At 37.1% G+C, this 18,930-nt stretch overlaps 1 protein-coding gene across 4 annotated transcripts in view; it reads right to left on the bottom strand.

Moving 5' to 3' along the window:
* RYK (receptor like tyrosine kinase) overlaps positions 1–18,930 on the bottom strand; it is a 90,809-nt gene that overhangs the window by 29,912 nt on the left and 41,967 nt on the right. For 2 of the 4 annotated variants that reach the window (XM_035278558.2, XM_035278560.2), the window contains exons 4-8: positions 18,085–18,219; positions 15,870–15,923; positions 12,337–12,481; positions 5,225–5,325; positions 2,304–2,438 (exon numbers count right to left, since the gene is read on the bottom strand). In XM_035278558.2, coding sequence (XP_035134449.1) covers positions 2,304–2,438; positions 5,225–5,325; positions 12,337–12,481; positions 15,870–15,923; positions 18,085–18,219 — 570 coding nt within the window. The remainder of the gene's footprint in view (positions 1–2,303; positions 2,439–5,224; positions 5,326–12,336; positions 12,482–15,869; positions 15,924–18,084; positions 18,220–18,930) is intronic. The other 2 variants (XM_035278559.3, XM_078354190.1) reach the window with 1 other exon arrangement.

Below are 18,930 nucleotides of genomic sequence, written 5' to 3'. Positions count from 1 at the left end.
CATCTTAACTTGCTTTTGGAAACACTGTATCTTAAACTAAGTATATGAAAAATCTTCTGAATTATACTAAATCAACTTATAATGTAGCCAGGAGCACTGGAGCTCAGTAATGATGGATCCACAACGGCATTTATGAGTTTCTAGGCTTAGCCTCAGAGCAACGACAAAAAGACAAAAATGAACTTTCCTCTCTGCTGCAGAGCTTTAAAAAGCAGCTTCAATGGAAGGCCAAGGGGTACAAGGTTTGGATCCAGACAGTCCTGGGTTCTGATCCTTCTACCACTCATTCCTCAGAAGGTCTCAGACAAGCCAAGTAGACTTCAGTTCACTGGTAAAATGTGTTCCTAAAATCCCTCCAGATTTTATTAGTTATTTTGTAATTGCCCATAAAAAGCTCCCAAACAAGATGATCATTGAAAATGAATCTCATTTTACTCTTTCTCACTAGAAAATTGTTTACTTTCCTTCTTTCACAATTTAAAAGATAAGTCTTCAAATAGTTTAACTTTGCTGCAGATAGCAAGCATACAAATAGGCTTGCTCTAATGCCTTTCATTGTATGAGATGGAGTTGTTGGTACCCATCTATCAGGTCTCACTGTGGCCTAGAGACAGAGGAACTTCTACGCTCGAGGCAGAAAAGGCTTTGGATAATCTTTATTTAAGACATTTTGCTTGAAGCTGAGTGAATATCTTCAAACACTTGAGTCAATACATAGAGCTACAAACCCTGACCTGTCTTCCTCACAAAGGTTTTCCCTTCTCTCTCCACCCAAGTTCACCTTGCTTGACTGAACACTCTCTTGCACTGTGGCACTGCAAAATCTCATCTCCTCTTCCCAGTACCTAGTGCCATTTAAAAATATTACTCCCAAACATAGATTTACATACACTTAAAAATAATGGATGTAAGGAACATATACAAAAATATATATGTACATATTACTTTACCACAATGTTACAGCAATTCATATTCCTATCAGCAATGTAAAAGTGCATGTGTTTCCCCCATATCCGTCAACCTAGAGATTATCTTTTTACTTTTTCACAATCTAATGTAAAAAAAAAATAGCATGTAACTATTGTTTTATTTGCATTTATCAGATTTCCAGTGAACCTGACCTGATTAAACGTTAATCAGGCACCATATTTTCTTTTCTGAAATCAAAAGAATTTTAAAATAAACTACTATGGGCCTGAGAAGACCAAAAAAGAAAAACCCTACCTGGTTCAGAATTCCTTCTTCTCAAATCATACCATTACAACAGACTGCCTATTTATCCCACTCAGAGACCAAAAGAAACTGCAAATATAACATTATTAATTGATCTCTCTCTTTTTTTTATTCTTTAGGAAACGCTACCTGGTCTACTTACTCTCTTCAGATTGCAAACAGATCTGCAAATCAGTTATGCTTAGAAAACAGACAACTATAACAAGTGGCAATCATGCATTGAAAAACATACCAGAAAATATGCTTCCATTAATTACCATTTGCTACTGGGGACAGTTTAAGTCCCTGACTTAGCTGTGATTAACGTAAATGTGTCCCAACCACCAAAGGAGGATTCACAGGTATCCAAAGCATTCCAAATTCAATTATGGTGGGGGTAAAAACATGAAGAGCTCAGTGCAGTATTTTATTATTAATTTCTGTCCTCTTCTTTCAGCATCTCCCTTATCAACACCCTCAAACTCAAAAAGGAAAGCAAGGGCCAGTGAGAGGGAAAGGGAAGAGTAGTAACACCTGGAAAACACTATTATGTATTAGTTTATTTACTGTATCTAATTTCATCTAGTCTTTATAACTAGTCTAAGAGCTGACAACACAGTCCAAATTTATAGAAAAGGAAACTGGAGATTGAGAACATTATGTGATTTCTCCAAAGTCACACAGAGAATAAAATGTGGGATTAGAACTTAGGACCAAAACCAGAGCCTATGTCTGTTCCTTCTGCTACAATCCCCACGCTATCTGACACAGAGGAAACAAAATAGAATATTTCAAAGAGAACTGCCAGATAGTGATCATTTTAAATAAAAACTAAACAGAGAATATACCTTAAACACAGCAAACACTAATATACATGCCTTAATATACTTGAAAATCAAGAACTGCACCAAATTTGTACAAGGCAAATTAAAGAATGAGAAAATAAAAATCATTTTTATAAAAGAAAAATCGCACACTGCTTCCTACCCTTATCTTACACACAAAATGAGATAACATTTTTTTAATTTTTGAAAAAAGTGTTTATAGTGGTAACAATAAACTTAAAAAACTGACTTTGAGATAATAAATACCTTCTTGGAGTACATCTTTTAGAGTTACCCTCTCCCTGGATATTGCTATATCCTTCACCTTGGCTTTGGCCTCCAAAAGAGTGACACTTCTCAAGTCGTTCTTCTCTATCCGCAAGGTAGGATAACCTGAGGAGCCAACAAAGCCAAACCAAGCAATATAAATACCCTTATTATGGTACTGCGGTCAACTAGTTCAGTTAGAACCCCAGGACGCAAGTCACAGGAATGAGTGCAAGAATCCTAACAGGAAACAGGCATATGTATAAACTAGGAGAGTTATTTGAAGGCCACACTAAATGTTAAAGAAATGTCTTCTCACCCACCACAATATTACTCCAAAATGTTAAAATTCTGAGCTGCAACAAGAAATCCTAAAAATAGCATTACCATGACCACCACCACTTCAATTGCCTTTTAGCCAAATGAAACAAGCTTTGACCAGTGAAATTTCATTTAATTTCTCTTATGGACAGTTTTTCTCCCAAAAGATTTTCTAATATAGTCTCATAACAAAACCAACTTTTCAAAAAGATTTTTTCAAACATCTCTTCATTTGAAAAGTTGGTTTTTTTTTTCAAACATCTCTTCATTTGAAAAGTTGGTTTTTTTTTTCAAACATCTCTTCATTTGAAAAGTTTTGTTTGAACAAACAAAAAGTTTCAAACAAACGTTCCTTTGTTTGAAAAAGATTTTCTTTTTCAAACAAAATACATAATCAATTTAATTATTCTGGTATTACCACAACCTAGTAAAACCATTGTGAGATTCAAATTTATTAAGTTCCCTTAATTCCCATTCATTCTTAATACAATGACAGCAAAAACAATTTATAGCCAAAAATTAGTTTTCACTTCAAGAAAAAAAATGTTAGAATAAAAGGAAAATCTGGTGTTAGCAAGTAGAAGTTGGAATGGCATCTCTAATGATTTATTAGCTTTAGCAGATATTGGGAAGGACCCCCCCCCCCCCCCCCCCCCCCCCCCCCCCCCCGCCAAAATCAGTGGGCTTACACAATGATCATCAATGGTTACAAGGAGAACCACATGAAAGGTTTTGGGCAACTTTACAATAGATGCAGGCTGACAACACCTGAAACCACTGATCCACAGCAATTTGACTATGATATGTCTAGGTGTGTGAGTACACATGAATGCTTATGTTTAATTCTACCTGGAGTTCTCTTAGCTTCTTGGATCTGTGGTCTGTTGTGTTCTGTTATCTTAGAAAATTCTTGGCTACTATGCCTTCAAATATTTTTTCTTCCTCTTTTTCTATTTATAAACAAATACATTTCTATTGACCTTTAAAACAAGTGTTTGTTTTTAGCACATATAGGTAAGTAAATTATCTAGCTCCTTAAGGTAATGGCCACAATTACAAACAAGTAAATTTCTTATTGATGGCAACTACAACTTTTAAAAGACAAATAAATGTATTTCTTTTTTTTTTTAGCATATATAATAACAATTATCTACCTCTTTGAGGTCACATATAACAATTAAGAATCCATTCTAATGAGCAAAGATTGCTATCTAAACATTAAAAGCAAACATGTGCCTCTTCTGAGTAGTTTAAACTACTTTCACATTGATCATGTTTACTAAAAAGCATATATTTCTTTCTTCATTAGAGGGAATGGTAGCTGCTATTATTCCCCTTAAATTTCATTTACTCTAGAATGCCTTCTCCCCTCCTTTTTTCTTGCCACTATCTTATTGAAGAAACTGGGTCAGCTACCCTGGAAAATGTCTGGCATCTACTCCTTCCCGTAGTATTTCCTATAAACTGTAAGTCAGGTCTAGAACCTTGATTAGATCCAGGTTAACCTGTAGTGGTGCAGTAGGGAAACACAAGAATACTTCATGAATGGTACATCACATCCTTGGGTACGAAATACCTAGTTCCCCTACTTTTAATAATGCTGAGTTCATCCATGGATTCAGGTAGTGAAAGCCTGATCCCTCAATGGCAAAGTTTCCCATTTTCCTTTTAATCACTGATGATCTTTTTCTGAATCAACTATTTTATCAAGAGTTGCACATGTGATTTTTCTAATTATATCATTCCTTCCACATTTGTTAGCTGAGAATCATCTGTAAAGAAACATTTCTGCTCAACCACCAGCACCATCTGGTTACCCTGAAATACAGTACATGTAGCCAGTTGGTAGAGTAATGTATTCATTGGAGCCTTAGTCACCTCTCAGAATGAACAATTTTGTTAAATAAGGAATTATTACAAATTTGTGGATTTTTACACATTTTAAGTTTTAATTCATTATAGTCATTATTCATTTTGATGATCAAATGGTCCCAACTTTAGCTAGTGGGAGCTCTTCAAGTCTTAGCTCTTTCCTTGATCTGACTTAGCAACATGTCCCAGGTTTATACTGTTCACTTCCTGACCCAGAGTTGGAATCAGCCATTTCTCCAAAAAATCCTGGATTTTTATTTTCATGACAGGTACTGAAAAACCACAACAGGGCACTGGGTATAGGACAGATATTCTTAATCTTATTTTACTAAAGAATAAATAATGCCAGTCCAAAAAAGGAAATCAGATCCGACATTCTAAACTCTCCAGTGGTACTTAACTTCTTATTGTGACTGAAAAACAATGTAAAGTCTTTACCATGGCCTGTAAGACCATCAAACAATTCCTTATAATCTAAAGTTTCTGGGAAATCTCCCCAAAGCAACACCAATTCTAGCAATTAAACTTAAATTTCATTTTCAATACCTCAATTTTAGAATGTTTCATTCAATGTTCTAGAAGCAGAAGTTGAAGAGCATACCTCATTTTGCATACTCTAGATACTATTTACACAACATGTCCCACAAGTACACTAACCATTCCAGTACTACTGGCAAACAGCATAGACAACTTTAGTAAACTGGCTTTAGAATTAAATTAACTCTTACTGGTGATAGGAGTTGCATTGTTGGGTGTGTCAGCTCTCAGATACTGAGTCGTCTGGGTGGATGGCTGAGACAGCCCTTGGGAACTACTGCTGGCACTAATGCTGCAAGCAATTTTTGAGAGAAATATTTGACAAGTCAGTTTCAATTAGAAATTTCCTCTTTCCATACATACAAAATGCACATGGCCATTATAACCAGCCTAAAATCCTGATGGAGATCATAATAATTCATGATATTCCACACTGAAATTTTAATCTAACTCATAGAGCTCTATTTTTTTTTCATTTCTATCTCCAAAATCACTAAGCAAGTTCATCTTATCAAAATTATTCAGAAATGCAGGTACTAGTGCTCAGATACATCAGATAATTGTCCTAAACCTCACACAAAGATATGCTAGGGAACATATGGATCATTTCTCAAAAAAAGAGCCCATGCCATTCAATTAGACTGCTTTTTAGAAAAGAACAAGAAAGACAGGCCTCTTTCAATGATGGCCCAGTATCAAATGGCCTACAGATAAGGGAGGAGCCAACCAAATCAAATGTGCCAACATGCTCAAAACTTAGAAAAGGAGTATTGGCTGTGTGTGGTGGCTCACACCTGTATTCCCAGCACTTGGGAGGCCAAGGTGGGCAGATCACCAGAGGTCAGGAATTTGACAGCAGTCTGGCCTACGTGGCGAAACCCCATCTCTACTAAAAATACAAAATTAGCCAGGCATGATGGCTCATGCCTGTAGTCCCAGTTACTCGGGAGGCGGTGGTAGCAGAATCGCTTGAATCTGGGAAGCAGAGGTTGCAGTGAGTCAAGATCACACCACTGCACTCTAGCCTGGGCAGAGTGAGACGTCTGTCTCAAAAAAAAGGAGTATCAGGAATATCAAATTTGGTTCAAGTTTGTTTAATCACGATACATTTGCTTCTTCTGCTTACCCATTCCCTCCTTTTTATGCAACTTCTGGGAAATCTCTAGTACTTGAAACATTACACCATATTTTTAAAATAATACAGGAGACTCAGAAGATGATAGGTTCAAATAATTGTAAACCTGTGTTCAAGATTATTATAAATTAATGCTGCTCAAACATGTAGTTTGTCTTTTCAATGGGGAGAAATCTTGTCTCTTGGGCACATTTGAGTCTCACTGTCTTAGTTCTTATAATTTTGCAGCAGTGGAAATGTGAAACATAGAAATTTAGCATGAAGAGTGAAACCAGATGGCAGGATGAGTCCTTCATTGCCTCTCTTAGCTACATGAACAACACTGCCTAATCAGTCTCCAACTTTCCTTAAGATGCAAAATCTTTTAACTGACCACTCCCCACATAATAGTTCTGTATTTTCAAAAACCAGTAATTTTTTTAAATACATAATAAAGCTAGGTGCAATGTCAAGCCTGCACCTAACTGCAGCTTTTAACTGCAGCTAATAACTACAGCTGTTTGGAAAGCCGAGATGGGTAGATCACTTGAGCCCAGGAGTTTAAGGTCAACCTGGGCAACACAGTGAAACCCTGTCTCTGAAACAACACACACACACACACACACACACACAATGACAAAGGGCTGCTATGTAATCTATAACATTTACATATGAATGTGTATTTTATTAATTTCAAAAGCCCATACACACATCTGAAAAATATAAATATATAACATCCAGGCAATGAGGACTGTAAGTCCTTATGTAACCCTTCTATGGCTAACAATACAACATACTATTATCTGCTTTTATAACCAAAACACTTGTAGAAAGTCACAGCAAAAATTAAGATAGGAATGTCCTGCAATAAACATTTGGAGTGCACCTACAATATGCAAGCCATTCTGCTCAGCACAACCATGGATCTCAAGATACATGTTTGCCTAATGAAATGGCCCCCAGCATGCCTTCCCTGAAGATGTCCATCATTGTAGAGTATCTATTAGACTGGTGCAAAAGTAACTGCAAAGTGTGTTTTTTGCCATTGCTTTTAATGCAATTAAAACTGCAATTACTACACCAACCTAATACTACTTCTTGTGATGCTGCAGTTAGCCCTGTTTCCCCAGCAACTCTGTGAAGATACTTTGCAACTCAAAGAGAAAATAGTAAAGATTCATTAGGCTATCATCTGGTCAGAGTGCTGGAAGAGCTTCAGAGGCTCAATGTGATTCCAGAATTGATCTATAGGAGTTTATAATGCAGTGGGTATAGGTCAATACAGAAAAAGATGAAGAGCATAAACCTTGAAGTCAGAACTGCCAGTACCATCGATTACTAGCTGTATGGCCTAGGACAAACTATTTAATCCTCTGGAACCTCAAACTCCCTGTGGACAGAATGTGCATAATACTATCCTCTGATAAGATTGCTACAACAATTACATGAAAAATAAATAAAAACAGCATTTAGGATAGTGCCTTAAATTATTATTACTAATTTATAGTATACTACTATACTTATATTAATTATGTGAATATTAAGCATCCCCAGTCCTTAGAACAAAAAGAACATGGCTCTGTTTTACAGCTGAGTACCACTCAAGGATCAGACCAGATAGCAAAGTTGTTAGAAGTTCAGAATTCAATAATGGGGAAGGAAGAGAAGCATTACCATTCTCAAAAGGGAACGAAATATAGGAAATAAATGGGATTGAGATAATCTACCTCACAGGATTTTTGTGAGGCTGAAATTACATGAGATATGTGAAAGCACTACTTAAATATTATCTGCAACCAACATCACTGAGTGAGTGCACAGACCCATTTCTCTCCATTAATTGAACAGTAGGTGGCACTCTTGTGCTACCTCAGAATTTGTGAAAGGCCTGTAAGCACACAAAGGTGTTAACAGGGACACCTATGTCCATTTTTCATTCCCTCAACAGATATTAAATGGGTCCCTAAAATAAGCAAAGCACTATGCTAAGTGGTCAGAACAAAATTTTTTTCTGGAATCTAAGACTTACTGTTAAGGAAGAAGCAAGACCTACCCCTGGCATCCACTGAAGTCAACACCTACACAGCTATATCACAAGAGGTAGAAAATGAGATTAAAATGTACATTTACTAGCACTTAACAGTTTATAACCAGTCTAAATAAATTATTTCATTTGATTTTCAAAAGCAAGTAAAATTATGTATGGAGATATTACCCTGTTTAAGAATGAAGCCAGAATTTGTTTCTATTTTTCTCTGTAACTCCACTTCATCTATTCACTCTACAAATATTTATTAAGTATCTACTACAGGTCAGGTACTGTGCTGGGTGCTAGAGACAGAGCATTGAATGCAATAGACAAAGATTATGACCCCTACATTCCAGCGGGATTTTTGTTTAATGTCTGTCCCACCTACCCAGACTATAAACTCAACAAAGGCAAGGACAAGTGCCTGTTTATTCACCTCTCTTTCCCCAGCACTTAAACCAGTGCCTGGCACAGTAAGCCCCAAGTGGGCCAAAGTGAGCCCCAGTGAGAGCTCAATTAATGAGCTGAGTCAATCAATGAACAGAGAAAACCACACTTCCCTGGAACAGAAAACATAAACCAGACAATGGTCGTTTTTGACACAAACTGTTGATATACATTGAAAAAAGCAAAGAATGATTAGTGTATAACAAAATGGTTTTTTGCCTCCCTGTATTCATTCTTCATTCAACAAATAGTGACTGAGTATCTTACTGTGTGTCAGACACTGTTAGGCAATAGATATAGAATCAAAGATAAATAAAGGGCAACTTTGTCACCAGTAATGGCAAGGGTGGTGGGGTTAATGGAAACGAAGTGAAACGTGAAGATGCTGCAAAATAACAAGTTCAAGCATCCCACAAAAGAGGAATAAACTTTCCCATAGTCACAAACTAACAGGGAAAGACTACAGTACAGACACACTGCAGACCAACCCTCTGCAGGAATTCAGGGTGAATGTAAAGAGAAGCTCTGCCTATCCAGGACAGACTCACCTGGCATAACACAGAGACCGAAAGATCAATCTGCAGTGTTAGCAGAGGGAAAGCCACACACAAGCTCCAACTGCCCTGGTATGAGCACATCTCAGGCAGTGTTAATTCTCGGCCTCTAAGGAGATCTGTTTATAACAAGCAGTGGCTCCTGAGTGCCTGGAATGGAAGAACACTATCATCCCTTTCTAAGGAATTCCACGGAGCCATGGCCTCCATCAAACCTCACCTGAGGATTAAAGGAGTTAAATCCTCGCCTAAGGATTAAAGGAGTTAATGAATGTAAAGCACAGGAGCAGTGCCTGGCACACAGCAAGTACTTTATACAATGATAGTGAATTATTAACACACAGCTACTACAATACTGAGTCCCTCCTGCTCTGCCCTGCTCCTAGAAGAGCAATCCTGAAAAAGCTATTTAATCTCCTCAAGCCTATTTCTAGGTGGCTGTGAGTGTGAAGATAATACATGTAAAGTACCTGGTACAGTACTGGTAAACAGAAAACAATAAATGGTAATCCCAGTGGCCCCTATGCAGAGAGAGAAGCAGCAGATGTCTCTTAATTGCTGTTGGATAACTGGATGGGGGCTTTCTGGTCGTCACTGTTAGCTTGCCTGGCAGGTAATAAATGTTAATAGGACAGGAAAGAGCTGAAGAACTTTATCCCTCATTACTAGCATACTGCAACATCATTAAAAACTTCATAAAAGTGGCACTTACTATATGTAGGGCTGTGTTTTCAGAGCTTAAAGTATTATTTCATTAAAACCTCACAACATACCTACGAGGTGTGTATTTCTGCTTTACAGAGAAGAACTGAGACACACACAGGCTACATAACTTACTCCATGTAGCTCATAAAACTAGTAAACAGAACAGCCAGGCTTCAAACAGAGATGGATTGGCTCTAGAGTCCATGCTCTTGACCACTCGGCTACGCTCTTGAAAACAAGTGATAATAGAAGCTAGTTTTACTCAGGTAATGTCTGGAAACCTTTGCCTGAATACTACAGAGAACTGGAAAACCAATTCATGGATGATAACTAATTATTTCAGCAGGCAGAGGTAGATGCCCCATGGAATCTGAAAGTTCTCGCACAATTCTGGCCTATGTGGACTCAGAGCCCTAGCACACACACAAGCATTCAAGGAAAACGCAGTTCTCTGGGTTATCAAGACTGATGTCCAAATGACATGCTCTTCAGTCACCTCTCTACCTGTATCCTCTCTCAAAGTCCTATCAAAATGTTCCTTCAAGTGCTTCCAAATGCCGTTTCTTCCTCTGTAAAATCTAAACCTAACTTCAACACCACCGTGTACACAAAACATATTCTGAAACACATCATATACATCATATATGTACTTCCTTTCTCATTCATATCCCTTTTAACTTCTTTCTCCACACAGAAAAGGAAAATAAAACAGTGGGGACAAAGAGTACTTAGGGGAAGGTACTAAATCCAACTAGTTCCCTTCCCCTTCGTATTCTTATGCACAAATATGCTTACCAGCTATATGTTAAGACCAGTTAAGACTGGTGACTCAACAATGAGTAAGACACACTGCTCCCTGTCATTTTCTTACCTTAAGAATGTAAGCTTTTTCCATTCTAAAGGTAAGAAAACTACACAAAAAATTATAGAAGAAAAAGCACAATAACTGCTACGAGAGAGAGAGAGAGAGAGACAAAGAGAAATGGGTATTTGGGAGGCACAGAAAAGACTTCATGAAAGAGACAGCAATGGAGCTGGAATGTGAAGAATGGGCAAAGTTTGGACAAGTGGAAAATGCATGGAGGCATGTGGGAAGAACATGGAACAAAAATCCTGAAGGGCAAAGTACGGAGCAAAAGTGAGGAACGGGCAGTCATCTGACTGCAGCACAAGTAAAGATACAGTAACAAGAGGAGAAAAGATTCAAAGAGTATGGATGACACATCTCCACATAAAGGAGGGCTTTCAAAGAAGTTACAAAGCTGGGGGATGTCTTCAGTCAGCAACTGGGAGTCACTGAGGAGAGAAGAAGTGTGTGTTATGAAAATAAACCTATCATTCCATCTGTACCTCTCATCCCAACTTGACTATAATGTCCTCCTGGTCATCTGACTCACCAAGGTTGGACAAGCACCTTTGTGTATTCCCACACTTTACTATACATAACACAGTCATCAAATTGCATACTTTTATAATTATGGGTTAATGTAAAAGATTAAAATCTTGAAACTATGAAGTATATCATTATTTCTTTCTATTCCCAGCACTTAACATAGTATCTAACCCAATATATCTCAAACTGGCTATACATTAGAATCATCCAGGAAGCTTTATGAAAAATAGTGATGCCCAAATACTACCAAAAACCACTTGCATCAAAATCTCTGGAAGGTGGACCCAAATACTAGTATTTTATTCATTTATTTTTTTTTTGAGACAGAGTTTCGCTCTTGTTACCCAGGCTGGAGTGCAATGGCGCGATCTCAGCTCACCGCAGCCTCCACCTCCTGGGTTCAGGCAATTCTCCTGCCTCAGCCTCCTGAGTAGCAGGCACGCGCCACTATGCTCAGCTAATTTTTGGTATTTTTAGTAGAGATGGAGTTTCACCATGTTGACCAGGATGGTCTTGATCCCTTGACCTCGTGATCCACCCGCCTTGGCCTCCCAAAGTGCTGGGATTACAGGCGTGAGCCACCGTGCCCAGCCACTAGTATGTTTTATTTAAAAGCTTCTCCTTGACTCTAATGTGTAACCAGGTTGAGAATCAATGGTTTAGATCAGAGCAGGTGCTCAATAAATGTTTACTGGATGGAGGGAGGGAGAGAGGGAGGGAGAATGATGAAGGGAAGAACCAGAAAGAAGAAACAGGGCCATTTTGAAAAGGCAATGGTCTGAAGTAGAGTCATGTCAAAGGGGATAGAAAAAACATATTTGTTCTCCACTTCTTCCCCAACAACTAAAAAACTAATTTCTGACTTCATAAATTTTTAAAAAAGAAAAATAAAATCAGAGAAACACAGAGACAGTGATGATGTGATCTTATTTTTCCTTTGGCTGGGGCTTGGTCATCCCCCCTCCCTCTGCTGCACCATTGCACATCTGTGTGTATGGACTCCCACACATATACAAATAACAGCTTTCATTTTTTTTTCTTTCTCAAAATATGTACAATACCTGTCATCCAGTTCAATCCTTTTCATACTATGAAGGTGCAAAACAGCTAATATTATTGCTACAAGAAATATTACTGCACAACAAACCCCTACACTAATATAAAACACACGCGTAGAAGTGGTTGGAGCTGCATGTACAGGATCATCTGAAATAAAAACAAAAAGCACATTTAGCTTTTTAAACATTTATGACTGCTTAGTGACCCAATATACACAAATAAGTATCCTGTTCCTTGCCCATTCTTTGGTAAGATCAGTTACCAGTAGCACATTGGTTTAAGTTCACATCATTTTTTTGATGTTTTTGCTGTAGTTTTAAAAAAATATTTGGGGCCAGGCATGGTGGCTCACGCCTGTAATCCCAGCACTTTGGGAAGCCAAGGCAGGCAGATCACTTGAGGTCAGGAGTTTGAGACCAGCCTGGCCAATATGGTGAAACCCTATCTCTACTAAAAATATGAAAATTAGCTGGGCATGGTGGCGCGCATGTGTAGACCCAGCTAGTAGGGAGGCTGAGGCACAAGAATTGCTTGCACCTGGGTGGCAGAGGTCACAGTGAGCCAAGACTGCACCATTGCACTCCAGCCTGGGCAACAAAGCAAGACTCTGTCTCAAAAATAATAAGTAAATATTTAAAGTAAGAGAGACAAAAGGAAAGCCTTCAGCACAGGGAAAATAACCCAATGACATAGACACAAGCCCCCCAACACACACACATACACAGAAAGAGAGAGAGAGAGAGAGAGAAGCAAACTGAGAAGAAACACACAGAAACAAAGATACAGATGACATGAGCAGAGTAGAAGATGCAAACAGAAGCAGAATTGGTGTGACTAGAAATTTATGCAAGATTTGATCATGAGTACTCACATCCTAACTCCACTGAACAAAACTTGAGGCGTTTGTGGTTTATCCTAAATGAGATGGGGGATCATTGCAAAGTTTCAAGCAAAGCAATTTCACACAGTCACTTAACAAAAAATGACTGCATGATTTGTGAAGAATGCCGTGTAGGGGAGCAAGAACAGAAGCAGGGAACAATTAGAAGGTTAGCAGAGTAATTCAAGGAGAGAGCACTGGCTTGGGCAAGAGTGTCACAGTGAAGATGATTAGTAAATGGATTTGGGAACATAGTCAACAGACCTTACTAACGGATTGTACCAAAGTAGAAAGAGAAAGAATGAGATGTTTTGGCTTAAGCGAGTACTTGGATAAGGATATCCTTACAAATATAAAAATAAGCAGGCTGAGGAATGTGAAAATCAAGTTTTGTTTTGTTCAGGTTAAATTTGGAGTACCTAGTCTACTAACTAGGTACCTCATATCTTCATGCATAGATGTTAAATTGACAGACATACAAGTTTGGAGTTCTGGGAATAGGTCAGGATAAAAGATAAAAAGTTACACCTTTCAAAAATACATGGAAATAAGACAAATAAAACTGTTTCCTAAATTTTAAACTTTCCATCAACAAACAATAAATCAGAATAGATTAATGCAAAGAGACCAGATGATTTCTAGGGCAGTTAGACTTGGCTGTAGCCTGAATGAAGGCATGACTTTTATCAAGAACTACCTTAAGCCATGGGAAAGCTATTCAATCTTGGGAGGGGCAGAAAAAAGTTCTGAAAGCATGTGCTGGCAGCACTGTCCAAACACTTTCCAGAGCAGAGAATACTGCTCTACTAGGGAGATCACCCTAGTATGTACCCTGCTCAACTACCTCCATATTCCAGGCTTTTCTATGCACTATTCCCAGTCCCTCATTCACCCTTCATTTGCCACCATCTGATCCCCCTTCAGCTGTCAAAAGAGATGTCACTGTCCTCAGGAAGCTATCCTTGGTTCCCAAATCCCCCTGTACTTGCCTTATCGTAGCTTGCCATACTATGTTATCACTGCCCATTGTCTTGTGTATTTTTCCTACTACATTTAAACCCTTGAGGATGGGGTCCATTGGCTTACAGTTTAGTCCTCTGCCTCAGACATACCACCTAACACACCAGAGACTCTCCATAAAGTGTTGGATGGATGAATAAATAGAAAGGGTGAGAAGATGAGAGGGAGCAAGGAAGAGACAGACAGAGACCAAGAATATGCAATACTGCTTTTTGTGAGAAATAATATCCCACTAGCATAAAAGAAATGGGCAATGTCACCAGAATTTTAAAAGTAAACTTTGGCAATAGTGACTTTTTTTTAATGTTTCTTCTTTCTTTTCAGAAATATTCTAGCAAGTAGATAACATGTCACATTATTTTACTGGCAAAAAAATTTTCCACTTTGAGACATGCAGATGCTCTGTGCCTCCTAAGGTGATGAAAAGACAAAATAGTCAGCAGAGTACCACCTTTGGACTATTCTTAGCAAAAGAGTTGGTCCTGAATCTAATCAAGTACAAAATCTACCTGCCAGTTTATAGGAGAGAAAAAAATATGTTCAATGATTTCAGGAACATGCAGAATGTGGGAAATTCTATGAGAAATGATATAATTTTTTAATAAATAATATTAATAAAAGGATTGGTGGTTTCTGATTATTACAAAACACACATCACCCAGTTGTATAGACTTCATCTGGCTCTTGATTTGGCAGGGGGCTGGCAGGGGGACATTTTTAAGACAATCAAGTTAACTTGAACATGGACTATCTATTGGAAATATTAAGCAACTGTTAATTTTCTTACATGTAATAATCTAAATGAATAGGTATTAGGTAACTGTGGGATTTTCTTTAAGGCCCTTTTAAAAGAGATCCACTCTGAAATATTTATGGGTAAAGTAGTATGATGCCTGGGATGTGCCTGAAAATACTCTACCCCACCCCTAACCAACCACAAAAGGAGGGAATCAATGGAAGAATGGCAAAGTGTTGATCATCACTGAGGTTAGGGGATGGGCAAACAGGAGTTCATCAAAGTGCACTCTGAACTTTTATATACTTGAAATTTTCGAAAAAACAATTTTTAAAGCCTACTTTCATCAAGAGAGTCTAGCATCCTTTTAAGATAGTGCTATTAACACCAACACAGTAAGAGTAACACTTGACAATGTCTCCATGTCAGAAAATAAAAAAGCAGTTTGTAATAATATCTAAACATAACCAATACCAAAAATAATCATCTACTTTGCATATCTGCTCTGTAAGTTTAAATAACATATCTGTAAGCTTGCATCTTCACCTGGATGAAATTAGCTAAAGATTAGGTCCATAACCCTCTGCTAATAAAGATCTTACACGTATTTCATGTACATACTTGAATTACGACTGCTCAATATATGATATTCTTGCTTGTAAAACTTTAGCTTACTTGTAAAAAATATGTATAAATTTTAGTTCTCAAAATATTCAATATTCCAAGTTTCATGACCTATCCACCTGTCTACAAAGCACCAGCAAAATAAATAGCATGGTGTCATTATCATTTGACAAACTAGAAACCATGAGGCCTCTAAGCTTCATGCAATCATGTTTACATTCAATCAACCATTTTTAATTTCTAATAATGGAGAAAGATAAAACAGTAACACTTACAAATAGTTCTGCTAGTGTTTTTGTCCAAGGCTGAAGTTTTTACTTCTTCAAGTTCTAAATTTAAAAGGAGATAAACAATGCTTTAGAAATTATCTTTTCCATGAAAATCCTTAATTACTATAATTATCAGAACATTACTGGAACTTAGCACCAGGTATTTGTTGCAAGATAATGAAAGCTATGTTACTATTCTGACAATCATCACTACAGCCATCAATCAATTGTCCATACCAGTGTTAGCCAAAGGGTGTTACTTCTAGATGCTCAATGAAAAAGGGTTCCTGTGGTCAAGAAGTTTGGGAAAAGCCACATACTATAGTCTCTTTGGAGGTGCACAGTGCACATTCGTAGAATGTGACTCCATAAAAGGAGTTATGAGGTCACAAAACTGTTTAACCCATAATTCTCATCCTCATTATGATAAAGGAAACTTTTCTTGACCTTCTAACATTCCATATAGTACAGATGCATTTTCTGTTGCAGAGAGTTTTGGAAATATAGTAATTTGGCAAACCAGTAAGTCAGTACATTAGGGTCACATAATAAAGTAAGAGTCATGAGCCTGAACTGGATGACCAGGGCAGCCAAAACTATGACCAACAAATATAGAGGGCCATATTCAATCTTAAGTCTAAAACAGAATAGAAAATTACTATAACACAGAATTGTAATGTTAATTTTCACACATATATTAAAGAAAATGGAGAAGGTATGTAATCACCTTGAATATCAGTTTATCATTAACCTTAGCAGATATTAGCAGCAGTGGGATCCAGAGGCCACAGCATGTCTGGTTATCATTCTGCCTTTAAGACTAACAGATGAAGCACCAGGGTACAGTCACTGCACATTTCTCTGTGGATCAGGAACTGAATGTTTTACACTCTTCATTGGCTAGCTGTGATAGCCTAGGTGGCCGTAGGGTCCAATCTCCTTATATCAAACACATACTGACTACACTGGACTAGAAAGAGTCTCTGAAATCTCCTTTGTCTTTAAAATTACATGGAAGTTGTTACATAAATGAATATAGTAGAACTGTAAGTTGTATCAGAACACTAAAGCTAAAAGATGCTAACTTCTCTTTCTTAAAATGTCTATTCAAATGTAGTGCAGCTTTTTTATTGGCATGTACCTGGACATTAGCCATTATAACTCACTTGTTGTTAGGTGTTTTTATAACACTCAGCACTGAATTCAATTGGGAAAAGTATTAAAAGACAGCTTAACAAAAAGGCTAAGAGAACAGATCTGCATCCCAGCTGCATCACTTAGCTATCTGATCTTGGCAAGTTAAGATTCTCTGAAGCTCAGCTTCCTTTTCTGAAATGAAAACAATGAGAGAACCCACTGCCTAGGGTTGCTGTAAGGATTAAACAGGTGTGAAACCTGTAAAGCCCTTAGAAAACAGTAAGCACTCAGGCTTTGGTTGGTTTTTTTAAGGATTTTTCCCCCTATCTTAGATACTAACCAACTCTACCTATGTGACCCTGTAAATTTGGGTCACTTTACCTTTATAAAACTTACAGTGATTGGGTTGGCCTAAACTTGTAAAGAGAACTCTAAAATTCTTTCATCTATGACCTAGCATGCTGGAACTATTTCATATCCACTCTTATTTCTTCAGTAACACATAATTCAAAACCAAAAATGACTAACATTTGTTAAGTACCCACTTACAGTATTTAAGTTTTAGGCTAGATTTAATTAATTGTAAAAAACAACAAACCTCTGAAACAGGTATTATGCCCATTTTACAGATGAAAAAACTGAGCCTCAGAGAGGTTAAGTAACTTGTACCAATACCCTGAAAAGAGCAGAGCTGTCATTCCAACCCAGGTCTATCTGACCCCGGAGCAATGCTTCTGCATAAAAGTAACTTGGTAAGGGAAACACAGTTAATGTACAGTTACTCAGAAGTCCCAACATATTTTTCTTATTTCTTTACCTCTTCAACCATTTTAGCACTATTCCTAATGAAAAAGATCTTAGCAATTCTGACAAAAATTTGAGAAAGCATGGACTCAGTGAGACCTGAGTGAGATTCCTGGCTACCGACTACCTGGGGTTATCTCAAAACTTCATCTATCAGTGTTCTTTTCTCACTTGCAACTATAATCAAGAGTTGGTCATAATTAAATCTGTGAAAAAACAAAATCTATTTTTCACCTTCTCACATACATGTAAAACACATTTTGGTAAATAAATTCCTTACTTTTGTAGCACATTTTCCTTCGTTTAAAATTTAAGACGGTAAAATTTTTTGAAGAATTTACTGTTAAGTTGAGCTGCATTAGTATCATAACTTCAGAATCTACCTTGCCAGTACAGGAAAGCTCTACCCGAAACACTGTTTAAAAAAGATAAGAAAAATATTTTACATTTTCTAAAGATCAGCATTAATGCCCCAAATTATTCTTTTAAACATTTAAAAATTACTTACTGTTGCTGCAATAAAACTAAAAATAAGACATTTAAACAAAGTAACTAAACAAAAGGTTTTAGAGATCTTCAGACTACCACACCTCTAGACATTAAGCATTTAATTCATTATGGATATAAAAGTTAGTATTAAAGAACAAACCAAGACATCAATGAACAGATAATTATTTTCAACTTTTGCTCATCATTTTTAATTATCACTTTGTCTCCTAAGTCCTGCTATTCCAATACACTAAAGCTAAAGGATCATAAGGCAAACCTCACCAGACATATCAGCAATAGTAATAACAGAAATTACATGATTAAAAGGAAAGATAACTTGCTACCAAAATGCAAGTATGCTTGCTCCTAATAAAAAGATTATATATAAACGTGTAAATGAATCTGATAAATTCTCAATTATGAATTAAAAACATCTTTCTCAATAGAAACTGATTTCATCCGTAATTGTAGCAATGAGATAACAGACTTCAGTGCATATAATTTTCTCCCCAATCTTTCACTTTAAGATTCTTTTCCTACAAATTTAAAATATATCATCCTAACATCTGTATGAGTGCATTAAAGCTATGGGCATTTCTAAATTACTTTACTGCCCATAAAAATTTAAGCGGCTTTC

This window comes from Callithrix jacchus, chromosome 17 (genome assembly GCF_049354715.1).
Source record: "Callithrix jacchus isolate 240 chromosome 17, calJac240_pri, whole genome shotgun sequence".
NCBI lineage: Eukaryota > Metazoa > Chordata > Mammalia > Primates > Cebidae > Callithrix > Callithrix jacchus.
This window is presented reverse-complemented; position numbering and strand designations above follow the sequence as displayed.